Source organism: Procambarus clarkii, chromosome 42 (genome assembly GCF_040958095.1).
Source record: "Procambarus clarkii isolate CNS0578487 chromosome 42, FALCON_Pclarkii_2.0, whole genome shotgun sequence".
NCBI lineage: Eukaryota > Metazoa > Arthropoda > Malacostraca > Decapoda > Cambaridae > Procambarus > Procambarus clarkii.
In genome coordinates, this window is record NC_091191.1 from 21,635,025 (window position 1) to 21,657,055 (window position 22,031).

General features: G+C 47.5%; 1 protein-coding gene across 1 annotated transcript in view; it reads right to left on the reverse strand.

Annotated features, from left to right (window-relative positions):
• Positions 1 to 19,831, reverse strand: part of LOC123770249 (uncharacterized) — a 407,808-nt gene extending 387,977 nt beyond the window's left edge. Inside the window, exon 1 of the mRNA XM_069339938.1 lies at positions 19,400 to 19,831. Coding sequence (XP_069196039.1) covers positions 19,400 to 19,448 — 49 coding nt within the window. The 5' untranslated portion in view covers positions 19,449 to 19,831. The remainder of the gene's footprint in view (positions 1 to 19,399) is intronic.
• Positions 19,832 to 22,031: the final 2,200 nt, after the last annotated feature.

The window sequence follows — 22,031 nt, forward strand, 5'->3', positions numbered from 1 at the left end:
GTGCAGACAAGGTCATAATCAGTGTTACAACTGAACTTGAGTCCTACGGGCTCCTTCCGCTTGAGTGGAGGTGTGTAGGAGCTCATAATGGCACATATACCACCCCCAGGCTAAGTCTACAGGTTCATCTGTCAACACGACACGTCCGCCCACCAGACGCCAGTAGCAGAGAGCAACACAAAACACATCTGCTCACTACCACGTCCAAGACGCGACTTCGATGCTTCCTCTAGCACCTATATGATCCAAAATTCCATAACCTTAAAATTAACAATAAACCCATTTTATCTAAATAAACCGGAGACATTATTAACACGAGTAATATACGATGAGGCACATTTCAGGAGGTCAATATACGATGTGGCATATCTCAGGAGGTCAATATACTATAAGGCACATCTCAGGAGGTCAATATACGAAGTGGCACATCTCAGTGGGTCAATATACGATGAGGCACATCTCAGGAGGTCATTATACGATGAGGCACATCTCAGTGGGTCAATATACGATGAGGCACATCTCAGGAGGTCAATATACTATGAGGCACATCTCAGGAGGTCAATATACGATGAGGCACATCTCAGGAGGTCAATATACGATGAGGCACATCTCAGGAGGCCAATATACGATGAGGCACATCTCAGGAGGTCAATATACGATTGCGTTATCTGTTATCTCCTGGTCTCTGATACTCTCCAAGACGGCACCACCGGCGTCGAGGACCCCTGATAACGGCTCCGTTTATTGTATATGTGTTAATAACAGCTAGTATTTCTTCAATAATTTTCAAATTCATAACTCTTAACATATATTTCTAACCTCAGTTTCGAAGTAACAGTGCGCTGGTGAGAGTGCGCAGGTCACGGTGCGCTGGTCAGAGTGCGCAGGTCACGGTGCGCTGGTCAGGGTCCACTGGTGAGGGTGCGCTAGTACAGTGCCCTGGTCAGGGTACACTGGTGGGGGTGCGCTAGTACAGTGCTCTGGTCAGGGTACACTGGTGGGGGTGCGCTAGTACAGTGTCCTGGTCAGGGTACACTGGTGAGGGTGCGCTAGTACAGTGTCCTGGTCAGGGTACACTGGTGAGGGTGCGCTAGTACAGTGTCCTGGTCAGGGTACACTGGTGAGGGTGCGCTAGTACAGTGTCCTGGTCAGGGTACACTGGTGGGGGTGCGCTAGTACAGTGCTCTGGTCAGGGTACACTGGTGGGGGTGCGCTAGTACAGTGCCCTGGTCAGGGTACACTGGTGGGGGTGCGCTAGTACAGTGCCCTGGTCAGGGTACACTGGTGGGGGTGCGCTAGTACAGTGCTCTGGTCAGGGTACACTGGTGAGGGTGCGCTAGTACAGTGCTCTGGTCAGGGTACACTGGTGGGGGTGCGCTAGTACAGTGCCCTGGTCAGGGTACACTGGTGGGGGTGCGCTAGTACAGTGCCCTGGTCAGGGTACACTGGTGGGGGTGCGCTAGTACAGTGCCCTGGTCAGGGGTACAGTGGTGGGGGTGCGCTAGTACAGTGTCCTGGTCAGGGGTACACTGGTGAGGGTGCGCTAGTACAGTGCCCTGGTCAGGGTACACTGGTGAGAGTGCGCTTGTACAGTGCCCTGGTCAGGGTACACTGGTGAGGGTGCGCTAGTACAGTGCTCTGGTCAGGGTACACTGGTGAGAGTGCGCTTGTACAGTGCCCTGGTCAGGGTACACTGGTGAGGGTGCGCTAGTACAGTGCCCTGGTCAGGGTACAGTGGTGAGGGTGCGCTAGTACAGTGTCCTGGTCAGGGTACAGTGGTGAGGGTGCGCTAGTACAGTGCCCTGGTCAGGGTACAGTGGTGAGGCTGCGCTAGTACAGTGCCCTGGTCATGGTACACTGGTGAGAGTGCGCTTGTACAGTGCCCTGGTCAGGGTACACTGGTGAGAGTGCGCTTGTACAGTGCCCTGGTCAGGGTACACTGGTGAGGGTGCGCTAGTACAGTGCCCTGGTCAGGGTACACTGGTGAGGGTGCGCTAGTACAGTGCCCTGGTCAGGGTACACTAGTGAGGGTGCGCTAGTACAGTGTCCTGGTCAGGGTACACTAGTGAGGGTGCGCTAGTACAGTGTCCTGGTCAGGGTACACTAGTGAGGGTGCGCTAGTACAGTGCCCTGGTCAGGGTACACTAGTGAGGGTGCGCTAGTACAGTGCCCTGGTCAGGGTACACTGGTGAGGGTGCGCTAGTACAGTGCCCTGGTCAGGGTACAGTGGTGAGGGTGCGCTAGTACAGTGTCCTGGTCAGGGTACACTGGTGAGGGTGCGCTAGTACAGTGCCCTGGTCATGGTACACTGGTGAGGGTGCGCTAGTACAGTGTCCTGGTCAGGGTACACTGGTGGGGGTGCGCTAGTACAGTGCTCTGGTCAGGGTACACTGGTGAGGGTGCGCTAGTACAGTGTCCTGGTCAGGGTACACTGGTGAGAGTGCGCTTATACAGTGCCCTGGTCAGGGTACACTGGTGAGGGTGCGCTAGTACAGTGTCCTGGTCAGGGGTACAGTGGTGGGGGTGCGCTAGTACAGTGTCCTGGTCAGGGTACACTGGTGAGAGTGCGCTAGTACAGTGCCCTGGTCAGGGTACACTGGTGAGGGTGCGCTAGTACAGTGCCCTGGTCAGGGTACACTGGTGAGAGTGCGCTTGTACAGTGCCCTGGTCAGGGTACACTGGTGAGGGTGCGCTAGTACAGTGCCCTGGTCAGGGTACACTGGTGAGGGTGCGCTAGTACAGTGCCCTGGTCAGGGTACACTAGTGAGGGTGCGCTAGTACAGTGTCCTGGTCAGGGTACACTAGTGAGGGTGCGCTAGTACAGTGTCCTGGTCAGGGTACACTAGTGAGGGTGCGCTAGTACAGTGCCCTGGTCAGGGTACACTAGTGAAGCTGCGCTAGTACAGTGCCCTGGTCATGGTACACTGGTGAGGGTGCGCTAGTACAGTACCCTGGTCAGGGTACACTGGTGAGAGTGCGCTAGTACAGTGCCCTGGTCAGGGTACACTGGTGGGGGTGCGCTAGTACAGTGCCCTGGTCAGGGTACACTGGTGAGGGTGCGCTAGTACAGTGCCCTGGTCAGGTTTATGTGTGAATCAGAAACTTGCGATTACTTAACCCTTGTCTGGTGAATATCAGGGCACTGCGGAACATTTACACCCGCACCCTCCATGACCGTAGAGACGGTGCTCAGTAGATAAGTGTCCTTGGTCACCTAGAGTGCTCACCATTATCAAAATGGTCAGCGCTCAAGGTCACTCAAATATTTTAAACCTTATCTTTCTACAATTACGTAGAATTTAATGAGATTTATTTCTAGTTAAAAATGTTGCAAAATGTTTAACAAAAAAGGTGATTAGAATAGAAGAGCCAAAAATATATTAAGCTCTTGACTATATATGAAATTTGGAGCATTATTTTATTTTTTTAATAGTCAATATGACGCTTAATTTTGTCACAAAGCCGACAAAATAGTTTTAGAAGCTAGACTGTTTTGTTATGTTGTCAGTAAATAGTTTTGTGTCGACAGCGACTGACGGTGTTTGGTCTGTCCAGTCCAGCTTAAAACGTGAATTAAACGCTTTTAACAGTACGTGAAATCCTTCAGTTAGTTTTTAAGCATTTAATAGCAGGCTTTTCCAAAGCCAATTATTCCCGGTTTTTATGTCTAAATTTTCGGACAGTCACATTCTGATTACTACATAACTTTTTATTCAGTAAAATTAATTTTAACTTGCCAAAAAAACTTTCAAGTGGAAAATCAAAGATAATACTAATAATTTTAGATCTAACTGAGTAACTGGATTAGATTCTGGTTTAGATTATACAATGACTTTTAACACAAAGTGAAGATATATTATTGTTTAGTTCGAAAAGTTAAACGCACGAGAGATTTGACTGCTTTCACGACCTGACTTTCGGAGTCGTTCAGTATTCTCTGGCTGTCTCCTACGGCCCTGGAAGCTCGTTTAATGCATCTCCTGCGGTCATACAGAGAGAGAGAGAGAGAGAGGAGTGTGGTCGACCGCTGGCTATATGCCTGGAGAGGGAACAAGTAGCTTGCTGATTTTATTTGAGTACTTTTATTTGAACCCGCAACGTGTGATATGGTTTACATGAAGGTCATCACCTGTAGTGGTCTCCACTGAGAAGTGAAGCCAACTGCTTGCCAAAATTTTTGGCCATTAACACTGAGAACATTTCACAAGCTAAATTTTGAATAGAGGAATTATCTTGACATTTATGACCTCTCTGGGTAAGTAGGCCTGGCGGACCTGATCACATAAAATGTTAAAAAGCAGTCTCTTCTTTGTGTAACATTGTAGCTTGTTGAGCGTGAAATTTTCCGATCGGGGAGTTACTCTGTACCAGGAAGAAGTGGCGTGGATTAATATCTTTTGATTGTTTAGTATTTTAAAGGTTTCGATGAGATCCACCCCGGTCGTGTGTGCGGTTTGTAGAGCTGATAATTCCAAGACCCCTGTTATGAACTGAGAGTCATCTCAGTTAATAACTATGATAAGGTTAGTACATAGCCAGGCTACGTAAAGATTAATTTTTACTGTTGTACTGACTGTTTAGTGTATCATGCTGTAACATTGCATTTCTTCAGTTGATTCACATATATTAGTAATGCATGTTATGTAGTATTACGATTATGTTAATTGGTGACTTGAGTTGATACGCAGGTGCTGTCATACTTCCGTTAGGGGGACTCGGGGAAGTGCCTGCTGCCCGCACATGATGTGGACGTGTCCGGCCACAGCCGCCACGGGCCCCACATGATGTGGACGTGTCCGGCCACAGCCACCGCGGGCCCCACATGATATGGACGTGTCCGACCACAGCCGCCGCGGGCCCCACATGATGTGGACGTGTCCGGCCACAGCCGCCGCGGGCCGCACATGATGTGGACGTGTCCGGCCACAGCCGCCGCGGGCCGCACATGATGTGGACGTGTCCGGCCACAGCCGCCTCGGGCCCCACATGATGTGGACGTGTCCGGCCACAGTCACCGCGGGCCCCACATGATGTGGACGTGTCCGGCCACAGCCGCCGCGGGCCGCACATGATGTGGACGTGTCCGGCCACAGCCGCCTCGGGCCCCACATGATGTGGACGTGTCCGGCCACAGCCGCCGCGGGCCCCACATGATGTGGACGTGTCCGGCCACAGCCGCCGCGGGCCCCACATGATGTGGACGTGTCCGGCCACAGCCGCCTCGGGCCCCACATGATGTGGACGTGTCCGGCCACAGCCGCCTCGGGCCCCACATGATGTGGACGTGTCCGGCCACAGCCGCCTCGGGCCCCACATGATGTGGACGTGTCCGGCCACAGCCGCCTCGGGCCCCACATGATGTGGACGTGTCCGGCCACAGCCGCCTCGGGCCCCACATGATGTGGACGTGTCCGGCCACAGCCGCCGCGGGCCCCACATGATGTGGACGTGTCCGGCCACAGCCGCCTCGGGCCGTATATGATGTGTTCACTGGTCTGGCTTGGTGGAAAATATGTGTTTGTTTAGGATTAATTTGCGAGTTATATATTGTTTGGTGGTAGGAGTTACCGTCGGTGCGGGCTGGGGGCCTCAGGGGGGCGTGGCAGTCCGTCGGTGCGGGCTGGGGGCCTCAGGGGGGCGTGGCAGTCCGTCGGTGCGGGCTGGGGGCCTCAGGGGGGCGTGGCAGTCCGTCGGTGCGGGCTGGGGGCCTCAGGGGGGCGTGGCACTCCGTCGGTGCGGGCTGGGGGCCTCAGGGGGGCGTGGCAGTCCGTCGGTGCGGGCTGGGGGCCTCAGGGGGGCGTGGCACTCCGGGGGAGAAGTGCGTCATGTCCTAGTTGTTGTTGTTGTTTTAGATTTAGCTACTCGGAACGAAATGTTGATGTAGCACAGGCTATGGTGAGCCCGTAACAAGTCCTGGGCTGCTTATCACTTAAGTTGTATTATTTTTGTAATTTTCAGGGTGAGGCGTGATTTACCTGACAGTTATGATTTAGCAAATTGTGTATGATTATATTTTGTAGGGCAAGAGCTCCTTATGATAGAAGTTATGATCATATATAAGTTCTAACTGATGTATTTCATCGCTGGATACTTAAGTAGTAGTTGGGATTATTGAGTCAGTCCTGCAATAATCTAGACCCCATATTCTTGGTTTAAGTTTCTGTAAATTTTTTTCAAATCTTGTTTCATTGCATTAGACTGGTCTCTGTTTTTAAATGTGTTACACTTTTCTCTCCTAATTAAAAGGTTTGGTAATTTCATTATTTACATATACTATATTTATGCCAGTTCAAAATATGGGAGGATAGATGGCAGTAACGAGCACTAATAGGGGAATTCTGATTCCCCTATTATTGGGAATTCTCACTAATTCTGATAGGAATTCCCACTAATTCTATTCCCTCTATTCTGATAGGGGAATTCGGTAGTACCCCTTCAACGGGTCTATCTTTGACACGTATCGTGCACTCCCTATTCGATCTATGCAATCATCAATGAGCGGTATTGGATGGGAGTCAGCGACCGTAATCATATTCACCCTCCTATAGTTTGTACAAAATCGATATATACCGTCGCTCTTCTTAACTAGGAGGCAAGGTGATTCATTCGCTGAATCCATTCTGAATCCAAGGTGACTCCATTCACTGTCACTTATCTCTGCCAGATCATTATCCTGTAAACCTCGCCATGCCCTTTACTCCTTTCCTCATAGCTTCTACTTTATCTGGGCTGACCCTGTAAGGGTGCTGTTAGATGGGAGCAGCATCCCCCCCCACGTTAACCACATGCACCGTCCCTCGATGTCTTCGCGGCACATCCATAAAAAGTAATTCATTCTCCCGAAAAATTCCCACCAGTTCCTGGCGCTGGCCATCCTGTAATTGACCCAACTGCTCTTCCATCTTGGCTAGTTGTCCGCGTTGGACATCTTCGCTCATTCAGCCCTTTCTAGCTTAATGTTTTCTTCCTCCGTTTCCTCTCCTTGCATTCCACATGTCAAGAGTTAGACATTTATTGTATGTACCTCCTCTGTCGTCCTCATACTTCAGAATGTCGCCATCTTACTTCAGTCTCTCGTTTTCATCGACGATCCCTTCTTTCATCTCTACATTAATCTGTAACTCTATCCCCTTCGACTTCCATCGAACCTTCAACTTTCTTCTTCTCCTCCATGCCTGCAATATTATCTTTCTCTTCTCACGTTCTGCTTTACTACACGACTCTAATTCTTCCCATTCAACTCTTCTTCGCTCCCTCAAGGTTTCCTCAGGTACTGTAATACACTCAACCGTACTCAACTATACGTGTGGCCCTACCTCTTCTAGAGTGCTAGTAAGCCTCTCCGTACATACTATCTTTTCTCACTTCCTTTTCTTGGCAATCACTCGTCATTACCGTCTCTCCTTCACGCTTCCCATGAAATGTTACAACTTCTGACATCTCACACCACTCAACTTCATCATCCCCTACACTTCTGTTCCTGTGGACAACATGTCACTCTACTCTCGTCCTCAGTCTATCCACATTCTTCCTTACCTCTGTTCAACACAGTTATCTCCACTTTCTGGTTCTTGAATTCAGCAGGGTGGGTTCTAATCAGGTCCACTCTGTTCACATTCCATCTATCTGGCAGGGTCAGCTTCATCTCTGTCCTCGCTATGCCCTTATCTTCACGAGCTGGACCTTCACCAAACAGCCCTGCTATCTCCACGTCAGTTTCTTCCCTCAGTGGAGTCGACACTGTTACCTCACCTCCAGTGTCTCCCTCGTCGGCAACCTCTGACCTTGTCACTACACAGGCAGGATACACAATGATTTGGCTGTCCTCTGACTCATCCTCTAATATGCTAGCCAGGTCAACTCTATAAAGTGTTCCTTCGGTACTGTGGCCCTTCTGGCACAGCTTTCACCATGAGCTCCGGTAACACATTTGACCCGCACAAGTCATTACCCAGGATCACTTGTATCCCTAGAATAGGTATGTCAGGACACTCCCAACATCACCTCTGCCGACAAATAGTCAGACCTCAGTCTGACAGCACATATGGGCATGTCATTCTCTGACAATAACCCATGAACCTTTATTCTCCGACTGTCAGCTAGAAGTCGTTCATCCCAGACCAGGCTTCTCAGAATCAAACTCTGATTCGCTCCCGTATCTCTGAGGATTCTCATTTTTGTCTCGGGTTGGGCTCCTATGCTAACCCAATCTTTACTGATAAATGGACTATATCTCTCGTTCATTAATTTCTCTTTCTGCGGTTTATCTTTTATAAAACTCACACAAGCGTTTCGGGCGTCACACATTGCCAGCGTCACTTGTGACGTTGGCAATGAAAAAAATATTTTTTCTCCTATGCAAAATCAAGATCAAAAACCACATCTAGTATCGGGCCCCTGCGAAAGGGAGATGGAACTTTCACCGATGACAACAAAGAAATGAGCGAGTTACTGAGGAAGCAGTACGACTCTGTTTTCAGCGAGCCATTAAATGCACTAAAGATTGATAACCCAAAGGAATTTTTCATGGATATGATACCAACATCAAATCATATATCAGACGTCGCCCTATCCCCACTAGATTTTGAAGAAGCCATAAACAGTATGCCTATGCACTCTGCACCAGGCCCGGATTCTTGGAACTCCATATTCATCAAGAACTGTAAAAAAACACTATCACAGGCCCTCCACATTCTGTGGAGACAAAGCCTAGATACTGGCGTTATTCCTGATATACTAAAAACAGCAGAGATAGCACCACTCCATAAAGGAGGAAATAAGGCAGAGGCAAAAAATTACAGACCGATAGCACTAACATCGCACATCATAAAAAATTTTGAGAGAGTGCTAAGAAGTAAGATCACAAAATACATGGAATCACAGCATCTCCATAACCCCGGACAACATGGTTTCAGAACAGGGCGCTCTTGCCTGTCGCAGTTGCTGGACCACTATGATATGGCATTAGATGCTATGGAAGACAAACAAAACACTGATGTAATTTACACAGATTTCGCAAAAGCTTTTGATAAATGTAACCATGGTGTTATTGCACATAAAATGCGTTAAAAAGGAATTACCGGAAAAATAGGCAGATGGATCTACAATTTTCTGACCAACAGAACCCAATGTGTAATAGTCAACAAAATAAAATCCAGCCCATCAACCGTGAAGAGCTCAGTCCCCCAGGGTACTGTGCTTGCTCCAGTACTTTTTCTCATCCTCATATCGGACATAGACAAGAACACAACCTATAGCACTGTATCATCCTTTGCAGATGACACTAGGATTTTCATGAGAGTTGGCAACATAGAGGACACGGCAAACCTCCAATCAGATGTAGATCAGGTCTTTCTATGGGCTACAGAAAATAATATGGTGTTTAACGAAGATAAGTTCCAGCTCATGCGCTACGGAAAAATTGAAAATATAAAAACAGAGACCACCTACAAAACTCAGGCAAATCATAACATAGAACGAAAAGGCAATGTAAAGGATCTGGGTGTACTCATGTCGGAAGACCTTACCTTTAAAGAACACAATAAAGTAGCCGTCACAACTGCAAGAAAAATGACAGGTTGGATAACAAGCACTTTTCACACTAGAGATGCTATACCGATGATGATACTTTTCAAAACGCTTGTGCTCTCTAGAGTGGAGTACTGCTGCACAATGACAGCCCCTTTCAAAGCTGGAGAAATTGCTGACCTGGAGAGCGTGCAAAGATCCTTTACTGCTAGAATCCACTCAGTAAAACATCTAAATTACTGGGACCGACTAAAGAGCCTAAATCTGTACTCCCTTGATCGCAGGCGGGAGAGATACATAATAATTTACACGTGGAAAATAATTGAGGGGCTGGTCCCAAACCTGCACACAGAAATAACATCACATGAGACCAGAATACATGGCAGGATGCGCAGAATACCCCCGTTGAAAAGCAGAGGTGCAACAGGTACTCTGAGAGAGAACTCTATCAACATCAGAGGCCCGAGACTGTTCAACAAGCTTCCACTACACATAAGGGGCATAACTGGCCGACCCCTCACAGTGTTCAAGAGAACTGGATAAGCACCTCCAAAGGATACCTGATCAACCAGGCTGTGACTCATACGTCAGGCTGCGAGCAGCCACGTCTAACAGCCTGGTTGATCAGTCCAGCAACCAGGAGGCCTGGTCGACGACCGGGCCGCGGGGACACTAAGCCCCGGAAGCACCTCAAAGTAACCTCACGGTAGGTCACAACTTTCTTGCCCTGTCGGCAGTTTCTCCTGATGTGACCATATCTGCAACAGTTGTAGCATCTCACCTGGGAGATGTTCCTTCTCCATCCCACTGAGTTTTGTCTCCCTGGGTGGCTTCTTCGATTCTGTCCACTCATGTTGGAGCTTCTCACGGTTTCTATCTTAACTTCTCCATCCTCACTTTCAGCTGAGGCATATGATCTCCTTTCCTGCTTTTCATGGTACTTTTGTTTATTCACCCGTCTACCAACATTGTTCTCACCCCAGGCTCCACTGGGTCTGCCATAATTACCATGCACATCGCTCCTCATTCTAGTTTCCCTCAGGCTCCGATAGGCTTCCGTAATCATATCTGCTTTATCTGCTGTATCTCTCACCTGCCTCTTGGATCTTGAATTTCGTCTCGGGGTGCACCATTTCTAGAAACTTCTTTATTATCATTAACTGTTTCAAATCATCATACGTTTCTACTCCGACAGCTTCAGTCCATTTCTGGAAACACCTTTCCAGGTCTCTCGCTGTCTCGGTGAAAATACTTGTAGGAGCCTTCATCATCTCTCGAAAACGCTTTCTATCTGCTTCAGGAGTTAATAGAAACGAACGCAATATGCTGTTATTCACAGTCCAGTAGTCCTGGAATTCCTCCAGAGACAACTGGGTGTACGCCTCTCTGGCAGAACCAGTCAATCTTAACTGGACCAATTGGGCCCACTCCTCTTGTGGCCACTGTTTGATATTTGCCACTTTCTCAAAGTGCTCAAAGAAGCTCTCCGACACGAACAGGAGAATATCTTTCTCCCTCACTCTGGTATCTGGTGGTTGTGGCGCGTGTGTGGTGTTCTCTGGTAACTCATGTTCAAGCCTCTGCTCTGCCAAAGCTCTATTTGCTTCTATCTCCATTTATCTCACTTTTTCTCTTTCCTGCTCAACTTTGGTTTTCTCTTTTTCTTTCTCTTGTTCTAACTCCAGTTCTCGTACTTGGGTTTTCTCTTTTTCTACCTCTTTTTTTTCATCTGCAGTTCTAACTTCAACTTCTCTAGCTGGAACTGCCTCTCTTCATGCTCATGTTGCATTTGGAGCTCTAGCTGGAACCTTTCTAAGCTCATGTTCCTGCTACTGTGACTACTCCTATTAGATCCTTGGAATCACACCTCATATTATCCATCCTCTACCTTTCCACGTTCAGCTCCTTACTGGGTTCCTTTCTTTCCCACTTCGTTCATGGCTCTCAAATACCTATGGAGCTCTTCCTTCATTCTTACCATTTTGGATGAATTCACCTTGACACCACATTTCTCCACGATCTGCCTTAACTGCTCTTTTGTGCACCCATCTAAATCTTCAGGTTTGCTTGACTCTACAAATGCTTGTACCTTCTCCATCTTGTCCTGTGAGTCTTCCCAAGAGAGAGAAATAATATACCTGCAGTTATGCGTGCTACTAACAGCTCACCACTCAGACTTGGGCCACAGGTATGTGTCCACTCGGCTCCTGGACAGGGTATGGGTGTGTCATTTCACTCTCAGACAGGGTAAGGGTGTGTTTATTCACTCCCGGACAGGTCTCCAATTCTAATGGGGGGTTGGGGATTTATAAACTGGTTATTGAACTAAACTGATACTTGCTTTCTGACGAACAGAGACCCCAACCACTTCGTGATAAAACTATGACAGACCACTTCTGCTGCTGTCAGTCGACCAGCAATGAACAATGGAGTGCTTGCAATTTGTTGGGAGATCACCCTGTAATCGTTTTCTTCTCGGAGTGGGGTTCAGCATCACCTTTATTCAGGGGGTGCGGCTACAAACTGGCCTAATTGTCATGAGTACACACCCACTTGAGTCGCCGTGACTCCCCCACACTCTCCGTGTTATGGAATGATCTCCTAAATCCTCCCTTTATGAGTTACTGACCACTGTCACCCAAATTGCAACCATGACTCTCTTTCTCTCTCTCTCCTCTCCATCCAGGAAGCCTCACCAGGACAAGGGCAAAAATCAGCTGTTAACATACAAACATTTATTACATGGAGACAGACAAAAGAATATATATAAGTAATATTACAGTCCCAGCACCCTAGACTGCTACCAACAGATAATACTCCAATGTCATCTCAGACCTTCATCTCATAAACCGTATTAGGCTGCTACTCAATCTTCAGCTCACAGCCTACTGCCCCTCACTGCTTGGGGCTGAAATACCTGGCACAACTATATAAATATCTCCAACAATAAAAACAAATCAATCTCTCACCTTACACTGCGCCTTTCATGCCAATATGCAATCAACCACTCCCTCATACATCAATGTGTTCATATGATTCTCTGTTATATTCCTCGAGGCCCACTACTAAGAACATCTATCTGTGTCCTCAAAATCAGGTTGGTACTCCTGCAGTTCTTCCTAACCGTTGCACATGCAGTCCCACTCGAATGTTAGTGAAGCTCCTCCAAACGGCTTCACAAAAGAAACATATGGCTCCCCTACACTAGAAGGTCCACTATATCCATGGAGTTCCACTCCTCCTTTGAAGTTCTGCTCTACACTTGCAGTTCAGCTCCCACTTGGAGTTCACCATATACTTTTTTTCAGATGCGAAGTTCTTTCATTAACTTCTTCCATACAAACCGCACAATTTGGGACGTGGAGGCGCACACTCCGGCGCTCCAAGATGGCATCACTCGGACATCCAGCAAAATCACTTCTGCGCTGCCTCTCACAGCTACTCTTCTCCTGACTTGAGTACACAAAGTCGCCTGGCAGGATCCACACTGAAATACCTGCTTACTCTCCTCCATTCGAGGATATAACACATTAGAGTTTCACACAGGTACGATCACCATTTGGTTTCAGGCTGTCTCTAATATTTTCATAATCTCTGAGAAATGATGTACGTCGTGTCCTCGGCAGCTTCCTCACCAGTTGTACACTGTAGCCTTCACTCAAACACTTTAACCAGAACCGTATTCTTCTATCTTCCCAGGACACAGTGACGCACGTCCATTCCTGACGACTGTGGCAACCCAAGTGACGCATTACAAGTCCGCCAGCGTCATGTCACGTCACAAAATGTCGACATCCTATTCCCCCTAACATTTATAAGATGCTCATCCTCTACTTGTACTCTTTTAAGTCACTCACTGACGTTTACTCAATATATTTCCTTCCTCTGACCTCTTAATTACTAATCAGGTGTGTAGAATAACTCTCACCTGGTAGATTCGCTTCACCAGGCTACGTGGTGTTCATAAGAATCTTTACTACTATTTTTTTCAATTAGCTGCGAAGTCGTGTTCTTCACTTAGTCGCTGTTGCGTACATTGCTATGCTCTACATATAAGGCTTTGTAGTTTTACATATTACAGAGTATCTACACGACTTCTGACCATTTACGGTGCTCTTGAAGATACTTTTCCAAGGCCACAACATCGTTTTCGCTTCCCACTTGGCAATAGCTCGTTATGTCATCTGCAGGTCTGATGATGTGAATTATGATGCAATTCACTACAGTGATATAATATTTTAAAAAGTTGGTTCTAAAATTGAAGCTTGTGGTTCTTAGCTGGTATATTTCTTAGTCTGGTTCTAGATAATTTAGTACGTTTTGTATGTGTACTTGTTACGATCCTGGCTCCTATTGTTGCATATAGGAGCCAGGACCATATGGAGATCTGTGTACCTAATAGTTTACATTGGGGATGTAGGCATCATTAGGTTATATCTTAATGTGAAAGGCCCTGAATGTTATGAGAACTGGGAACTCAGAAGGGAGAAGACGAATCCTGATCCATGAGTGAGTGGTCTCTGTGAAAATGCGCTTGAGGGAAACGACGTGTGCAGTGATGACTGGACGAGCCAGCGCCCAGGAACTACACTACGGGAGTGAGTACGGAGATAACGCGGGTCTTCACGACGCCTATTGAATGTGACTCATCTGGAACGCCAAGAAACGACGTGAAGGACCGAGGAACCCCGGCGACCATCAGAGTCCAGGCGTCCTGAGGGCAGAACTTGATAAGGTAGATCATTTTTCCCTTGTTGTTAGGCATGATAGGCCTACTGTTATATTTTGGCATTTGCTAGAGTGTTCTAGGAATCATAGGAGTAGATTAGACTGTGGGACACCACGTGTATGTTATCTACTGCCTGGTGGAGACAGCGAGTGGCCGACCTGTGGAGGACTGTGGACCTACGCTGACGAGTCGCCCCCAGTGAGAAGCCTGTGGTCCATATAAACTCGATCAGCTGATGCGAGTTGCCGGTAGCCACCAGAGGAGCGCTGCTCTCACCATTATCATTTCCATTGATATCTTATGTGTCTGTAGTTTACTTTTGAGTAAACTTTATTGTTTTATCATTGCTCTTGGTGTCGCCTCCATCTCATTGAGCATTGTGAGTAAATGATATACTCTTATACTACACTGGTACTTTCATTGTATAGAGATCCTGGGTTGGCAACACTGGCCTTACATAGAAAGGTCCTGGACTGTAGATACGATATTATATTCGACCCAAATAGCGTTGCTGGGACACAGAGAAGATTACCTAGCTGGCGACCAGAAAGGAAGAGGTGAAATTAAGGATACGGCCGGGAGTCCGGCAAAAGTTTGCAAGCACAGGTAGGCAGGCCTGATGGGGGAGTCACACACTGCAGGATTGAGTTCAAGCAGTGTGTGCTGGGCTTTATCCTCTCTCCCTTGTAACCCCAAGGCGTGAGGTTTCGGGATCAGTAGCATGATCCCCGCTGTTTAACTGTAACCTCACGTATCACAAGGCAAAGGTGAGTGACGTGTGACAGTGTTTACCTGTTGATCAGTTTTACTGAGCCAACACCAAGAGCACATGGACGCAGGTTCCTCGCCCTCTTGTCTGGCTGGGGCGTGGTGGAGCTGGGTGTGGCGCTGTGGTGTTCTCCACTTTCTACTCTAACTCTGCACACTTAATTCAGATAAGTAGCAATATATACAACCCGTTCTCGCACTTTCTTTAAGTCAATATCGACTTATTAAATAAGTGCATATGTGACATACTAATTTATTGTGAATATTTTAGTTTACCTTGAAAAGCTTCATAGAAAACACCGACCTTACCGAACCTTCTTAGTATGTTAAGATAAGCATCTTATTGCTTCGTAATTACAATTATTACTTAACCAGTTATAGGTATAGGTTAAGTAATAATTGTAATTACGAAGCAATAAGATGGTTTTCTTAACATACTAAGAAGGTTCGGTAAGGTCGGTGCTTTCTATGAAGCTTTTCAAGGTAAACTAAAATATTCACAATAAATTAGTATGTCACATATGCACGTATTTAATAAGTCAATATTGACTATAAGAAAGTGCGAGAACGGGTTGATATATATTAGTGCCACCCTTCTCTTTATAGTATAGTTTGCGTTACCCTGGCTATCACCTGGGGATCTTGTAAGCTGGAACCCAGGTACTGGCAGCTGGAACACGTGGATTACTATGTTTTAGGTTAAGTTTGGACTGTCCCTTAAGAGATTGTAGGCTCTACTACTAGTACATCTCGCCTGCCTATGAGGAGCCTGAGATTTAACGTAAAGTATAATGTGGTAGACCATTGTGATGTTATTTCTGGGTTTTCAGTGATAAATTTTTAAGTTTTTAACTGAAGTTTACTCCCACCACCCTTACGTTTGACTAGAGTTAGGCAATCATTCTTCCTAGGCAGCAGTACTCTTATATTGAGTGTGGGAACTAATCCCTAGGGGATCGGACCTAGCCTAACTCTCTAATTGGTATTTCCAGTTAAGTTCGTTCTCCTATTTTCAAAACCCCCAATTATAACAGTGTTTTAACCAGTTAGAACCATTTCAGTATTTTACTATTGACTGCACGTACGTGTAGTTTCTCAGCCAGTCTTTTGTGAGGTACCTCATTAAAGCCTTTGATACGGTATTTTACAATTAATTTATCATCTGGAAATTAAATGCAAAGTTCAATTTATTATTTAAATTAAAATGAAATGTATATATTTACAGTTCGTGTAAATTAGTTGATTTACATAAACTGTAATTTCTTTGACTGTTTAGCCGGTTATTGTTTCCACAAACGTGGGCAGGTTCATCAGGCAGGAGTTGCTCTTGACAAAACCTTGTTGTTAATGCTTAACAAGATTGTGGGCTGTGAGGTCATGGAGGATTTCACCGCACAGGACTCTCTTCACGAGCTTGCAGAGGTGTGAGGTTAGGCTGCTTGATCTTAGCCAAGTATTCCAAATTTGCCTTCTGTAGGTATTGCATGTACGTGACTTTAATACCCTGTTTTATCTTCCTTTTTCAGAAATACATATAGTAACGATGAGGGCCATAGTATATATACCGACGTACAACGAAATTAGAAGATAGAAATCGGCAATATTCCGTTCGACTAACCAAAAAACTATTTTCTACTTATGTTGCAAAGATAAACAAAACTTATCTAACATAAGTTCTTCCTAGGCCCAATTCACGATATCTGAGGCCCAATATAGTACATATTAGGCCTCATATAATACATATAACATATTAGATGTGTGCTATATCAGGTCTAGGAGTATTTAATTAATTTTTATAGCTTCATTTTTTCCGACTATAAAGTGAATAGTACGAAGTTCTACAATCTAATTGCTTAGAACGGAAATCTTTGTACTATGGTGCACATATTTACAAAAACTTACTATCTAAACAGGGGAATGGGTTGAATATTTACTCAACCCATTCAATATTTAATATTTTCTTGACAAAGCTTTGTTGTTTAATGCTTAACAAGATTGTGTTCTGTGAGCTGATGGATGAGGCACGTTGATGCATGAGGCACGACTGCAAGTAAATCTTGCAGTCGACAGAACATAAGTGATATCTTATAGCCTAATGATGACGTAGAATCACCGTTTAGTCAACAAAATTTTGAATGTTGAGCTACACACATTTATAGTAATTGACGTGAACGTTAATGCGCAAAATATCAACATAATCTATGCTATACTGTCTCAGCTTATCAGTTCCAGTGGAGGAGTTCGGATGAGTCAACAATGAATCAGTAGGAGTATGGCGCGACTGTGGTAAGATTCTGGGTTCTGGTGTTTATGTATTCGACAGACATGGGCATACTAGGAGATATAGTCATGGTTTTGTGTCTACCAGCTGAGATATATGGGCATGGGCGTGAACTGAGAAATGTGGGCATATGTAAATAGGCGTGGCTTGAAAAGTGTGCATGGGGTATATGCTTGGCTTAAGATGTTGGTATAAGGCCTGGGTCGTTAAATGAGGTTTGTGAATGTGACGTTTGAGATTGCTTCAGACGTGGGCATGGAGTCAGAGACGTGGCTTGTTGTATTGGCATGGGGTAAGGGGCGTGGCTTGTGGTGTGTGCACGGATAAGAGGCGTGGCTTGTGGTGTGGGCATGGGGTAAGGGGCGTGGCTTGTGGTGTGTGCATGGGGTAAGGGGCGTGGCTTGTGGTGTGTGCACGGATAAGAGGCGTGGCTTGTGGTGTGGGCAAGGGGTAAGGGGCGTGGCTTGTGGTGTGTGCATGGGGTAAGAGGCGTGGCTTGTGGTGTGGGCATGGGGTAAGGGGCGTGGCTTGTGGTGTGGGCATGGGGTAAGGGGCGTGGCTTGTGGCGTGTGCATGGGGTAAGAGGCGTGGCTTGTGGTGTGGGCATGGGGTAAGGGGCGTGGCTTGTGGTGTGGGCATGGGGTAAGGGGCGTGGCTTGTGGTGTGTGCATGGGGTAAGAGGCGTGGCTTGTGGTGTGTGCATGGGGTAAGAGGCGTGGCTTGTGGTGTGGGCATGGGGTAAGGGGCGTGGCTTCTGGTGTGGGCATGGGGTAAGGGGCGTGGCTTGTGGTGTGGGCATGGGGTAAGGGGCGTGGCTAGTGGTGTGGTCATGGGGTAAGGGGCGTGGCTTGTGGTGTAGTCATGGGGTAAGAGGCGTGGCTTGTGGTGTGGTCATGGGGTAAGGGGCGTGGCTTGTGGTGTGGGCATGGGGTAAGGGGCGTGGCTTGTGGTGTGGTCATGGGGTAAGGGGCGTGGCTTGTGGTGTGGTCATGGGGTAAGGGGCGTGGCTTGTGGTGTAGTCATGGGGAAAGAGGCGTGGCTTGTGGTGTGGTCATGGGGTAAGGGGCGTGGCTTGTGGTGTGGGCATGGGGTAAGGGGCGTGGCTTGTGGTGTGGTCATGGGGTAAGGGGCGTGGCTTGTGGTGTGGTCATGGGGTAAGGGGCGTGGCTTGTGGTGTGGGCATGGGGCGTGGCTTGTGGTGTGGGCATGGGGCGTGGCTTGTGGTGTGGGCATGCGGTAAGGGGCGTGGCTTGTGGTGTGGGCATGGGGTAAGAGGCGTGGCTTGTGGCGTGGGCATGGGGTAAGGGGCGTGGCTTGTGGTGTGTGCATGGGGTAAGAGGCGTGGCTTGTGGTGTGGTCATGGGGTAAGGGGCGTGGCTTGTGGTGTGGTCATGGGGTAAGGGGCGTGGCTTGTGGTGTGGTCATGGGGTAAGGGGCGTGGCTTGTGGTGTAGTCATGGGGTAAGAGGCGTGGCTTGTGGTGTGGGCATGGGGTAAGGGGCGTGGCTTGTGGTGTGGTCATGGGGTAAGGGGCGTGGCTTGTGGTGTGGGCATGGGGCATGGCTTGTGGTGGGGGCATGGGGTAAGGGGCGTGGCTTGTGGTGTGTGCATGGGGTAAGGGACGTGGCTTGTGGTGGGGGCATGGGGTAAGGGGCGTGGCTTGTGGTGTGGGCATGGGGTAAGGGGCGTGGCTTGTGGTGTGGTCATGGGGTAAGGGGCGTGGCTTGTGGTGTGGTCATGGGGTAAGGGGCGTGGCTTGTGGTGTGGTCATGGGGTAGGGGGCGTGGCTTGTGGTGTGGTCATGGGGTAAGGGGCGTGGCTTGTGGTGTGGTCATGGGGTAAGGGGCGTGGCTTGTGGTGTGGGCATGGGGTAAGGGGCGTGGCTTGTGGTGGGGGCATGGGGTAAGGGGCGTGGCTTGTAGTGTGGTCATGGGGTAAGGGGCGTGGCTTGTGGTGTGGGCATGGGGCGTGGCTTGTGGTGTGGGCATGGGGTAAGGGGCGTGGCTTGTGGTGTGGGCATGGGGCGTGGCTTGTGGTGTGGGCATGGGGTAAGGGGCGTGGCTTGTGGTGTGGTCATGGGGCGTGAGAACTGACCTGCATGGGTGATGGCGACCAGCATGAGGACCACCAACACCACCTTCATCCTGGCGTCGTGTCCTCCCCTCCTCTATAATGGACTGGTCCTGTTCTCAACACATGCGTCGTGTCCTCCCCTCCTCTATAATGGACTGGTCCAGCACTCAACACAGGCGTCGTGTCCTCCCCTCCTCTATAATGGACTGGTCCTGCACTCAACACAGGCGTCGTGTCCTCCCCTCCACTACAATGGACTGGTCCTGCTCTCAACACACACTTAAGTGTGTGTTGAGTCACTCACAGTAGCGAAGTATATCCAAGTGGATGTGATGGGCTCACTACCTAACACTGCCAACTGTCACTTGCAGAGTGTAACTCCTGTCACTGTACTGTCCACGAGGACGGGGCCTGTCCTCCAGCGGCACTGGGGCAGGAGTGGGCACTCCCGGGGCGTGGGGGGCCTTATATAGCCTCTCACGGCACTGACCAAGGTCCCTTCAAGATAAACTTGGCGGCACTGACATAGAAACAGGACACCAAGTAATGTACTCTTGTTATCAGAGCCAGATTATACCCTCACTCAAGTCGGCCTATATCGCGGCCACCTTTATCTGGTCGACGCCGACCAGACGCCGGTGGTGGAGTTCAAGTGCCCCCCAGTGGTGGTGCTCAAGTGCTCCCCGGTGGTGGAGCCGAAGTGTGGTGTTCAAGTGGTGGAGGAGCCCAATAATTGGCATCACAGATCAGTCTACTCCCTGGAAGAACTTCACCTGCTTGGGCAAGCCCGTGAGCTGATGCCTGCTGAGAGGTTACCTCCCTGGGAGAATGACCCATGCAGGATTATCATCAATGAAATGGCAACGAAAAAATCCAACATAATAACATAAGAAATGATGCACGAGAATCTCGAGGAAATTTATAAAGGAGCCGGAGATGAACTTGGTCAAATCTACACTGACAGGTCATCTAATGGCAGGGCTGGTGCAGAATACACTATAAGGCCTCTCCTGTAATGTCTGTAATGCCAAAGGAACAATGCCTTTCAATGCAAAAATGAAGAAAAAAAACGTATTAGAACTATGCCTCTTCAACGCAAGCAAAGCTAACTGCCATTGTTATGGCGATAAGATTCTTTGAACGAAACACTAATGGTGCAGTGAGCTGAACTGATTCAAAAGCAGTGCTACAAAGCCTAAGTAAATATCGGGCAGAAAATCTTGCGATATTTGCTGAAATCAAGAGAGCTGTGAGGGTACTAACCAACCAGGGAAGAGTCTTCAAGTTTCTGTGGATCCCCTCCCATGTTGGAATATGTGGTAATGAACGAGCAGATGTGTTGGATGCTGAAGGAGACCATATTGAATACTTCATACGCAAGACTGCTACAAATTATAGGTATTGTCAGGCAACATCACCATGACAAGGTAACTGAGGTAAGGAAGATAGAAGCACAAATCAGCGAATCTGTACGATGGTACAACGATGGAATGGCCAGCAGTAATTGCTGCTGGCAACCCCAATCATTATGAATGAAGAGGAGGTGGCCACAGGAGAATCAATATTAGTGAGAATTTGTCTTGGATACAAATATCCATGGAGATTCATAATGGAAACAACAGTGGAGCAGCAAAGTAGCAAAATCTGTGATGAGAGTGACGGACACCGCATTGACCACTATCTGAGAGAATGTGAACACCTGAGAGACATTAGAAATATGTGCAGAATAATAAAACCCACATTGTTTAAGTTAGGAAAACACTATTTTTCCAATATTAATAATGTTCTTAAAAGTTTCTGCCATTTTGCACCCGCAAGATAACGTAACATTTTAAGGGTTGACAGATGTTAATCTTCTTGTTTGAGGAGCTGTTCACTTGAGACAGTTAAGCAAGTCCCAGCTGTGTCTGGGGTACAAGTGATAGGATGAACAACCTAGCAGGTTTTCTTCATATAGGGGGAGTATTGTACATGCTGCTATGGCGGTGTGTCCACTCACAGAATGAGTGGCGCTGCAAAATAAACTCGCCCCTCAGGGCAACACACGCTGTAATCTCCGAAAGTTATATTTCTTATGTTTCTTTTCACTGTTGATGGTAATTGAAAAATCAATTCTCCAAAATTCATTTTTATTTCTAGTTTGACGCGACAGTTGAACGCGTTTCGTAATAACTTATTACATTTTCAAAGACTTTAGTTTACACACACACAACTATAACCTGCAAACACTAAACAGAGTTCTACTATGCTATGATTTAAACAGCTTTCATCTTATATGCCCGCATTTTGGGTGAGGTGATATGTTACAACAGGTTTGGATGAGGTGAACAAAACTTTCAACACAAGACAGAACACGAAACAATGGGTATAAATTGGGTAAATTAAAGGGAAGAATGGAAGTAACTGCAAAGGGCCTATTGGCCCATATTTCTTGATGCTTCTATATTGGTGCGGAGTTTTGAAGTGGGTAGAATATAGTTGTGAATTAATTGGCTGCTGATTAAGAAGTCAACACCAGCAATCAACAGCCAATTAATGCACAACTATATTCTACCCACTTTAAGACTTCGCACCAATATAGAAGTGCCAGTGGGTGGATGGAAATAGCCTCGGCTACCTTCCTCTTTTGTTCGGTCGTGTTGGTCGAGTGGTT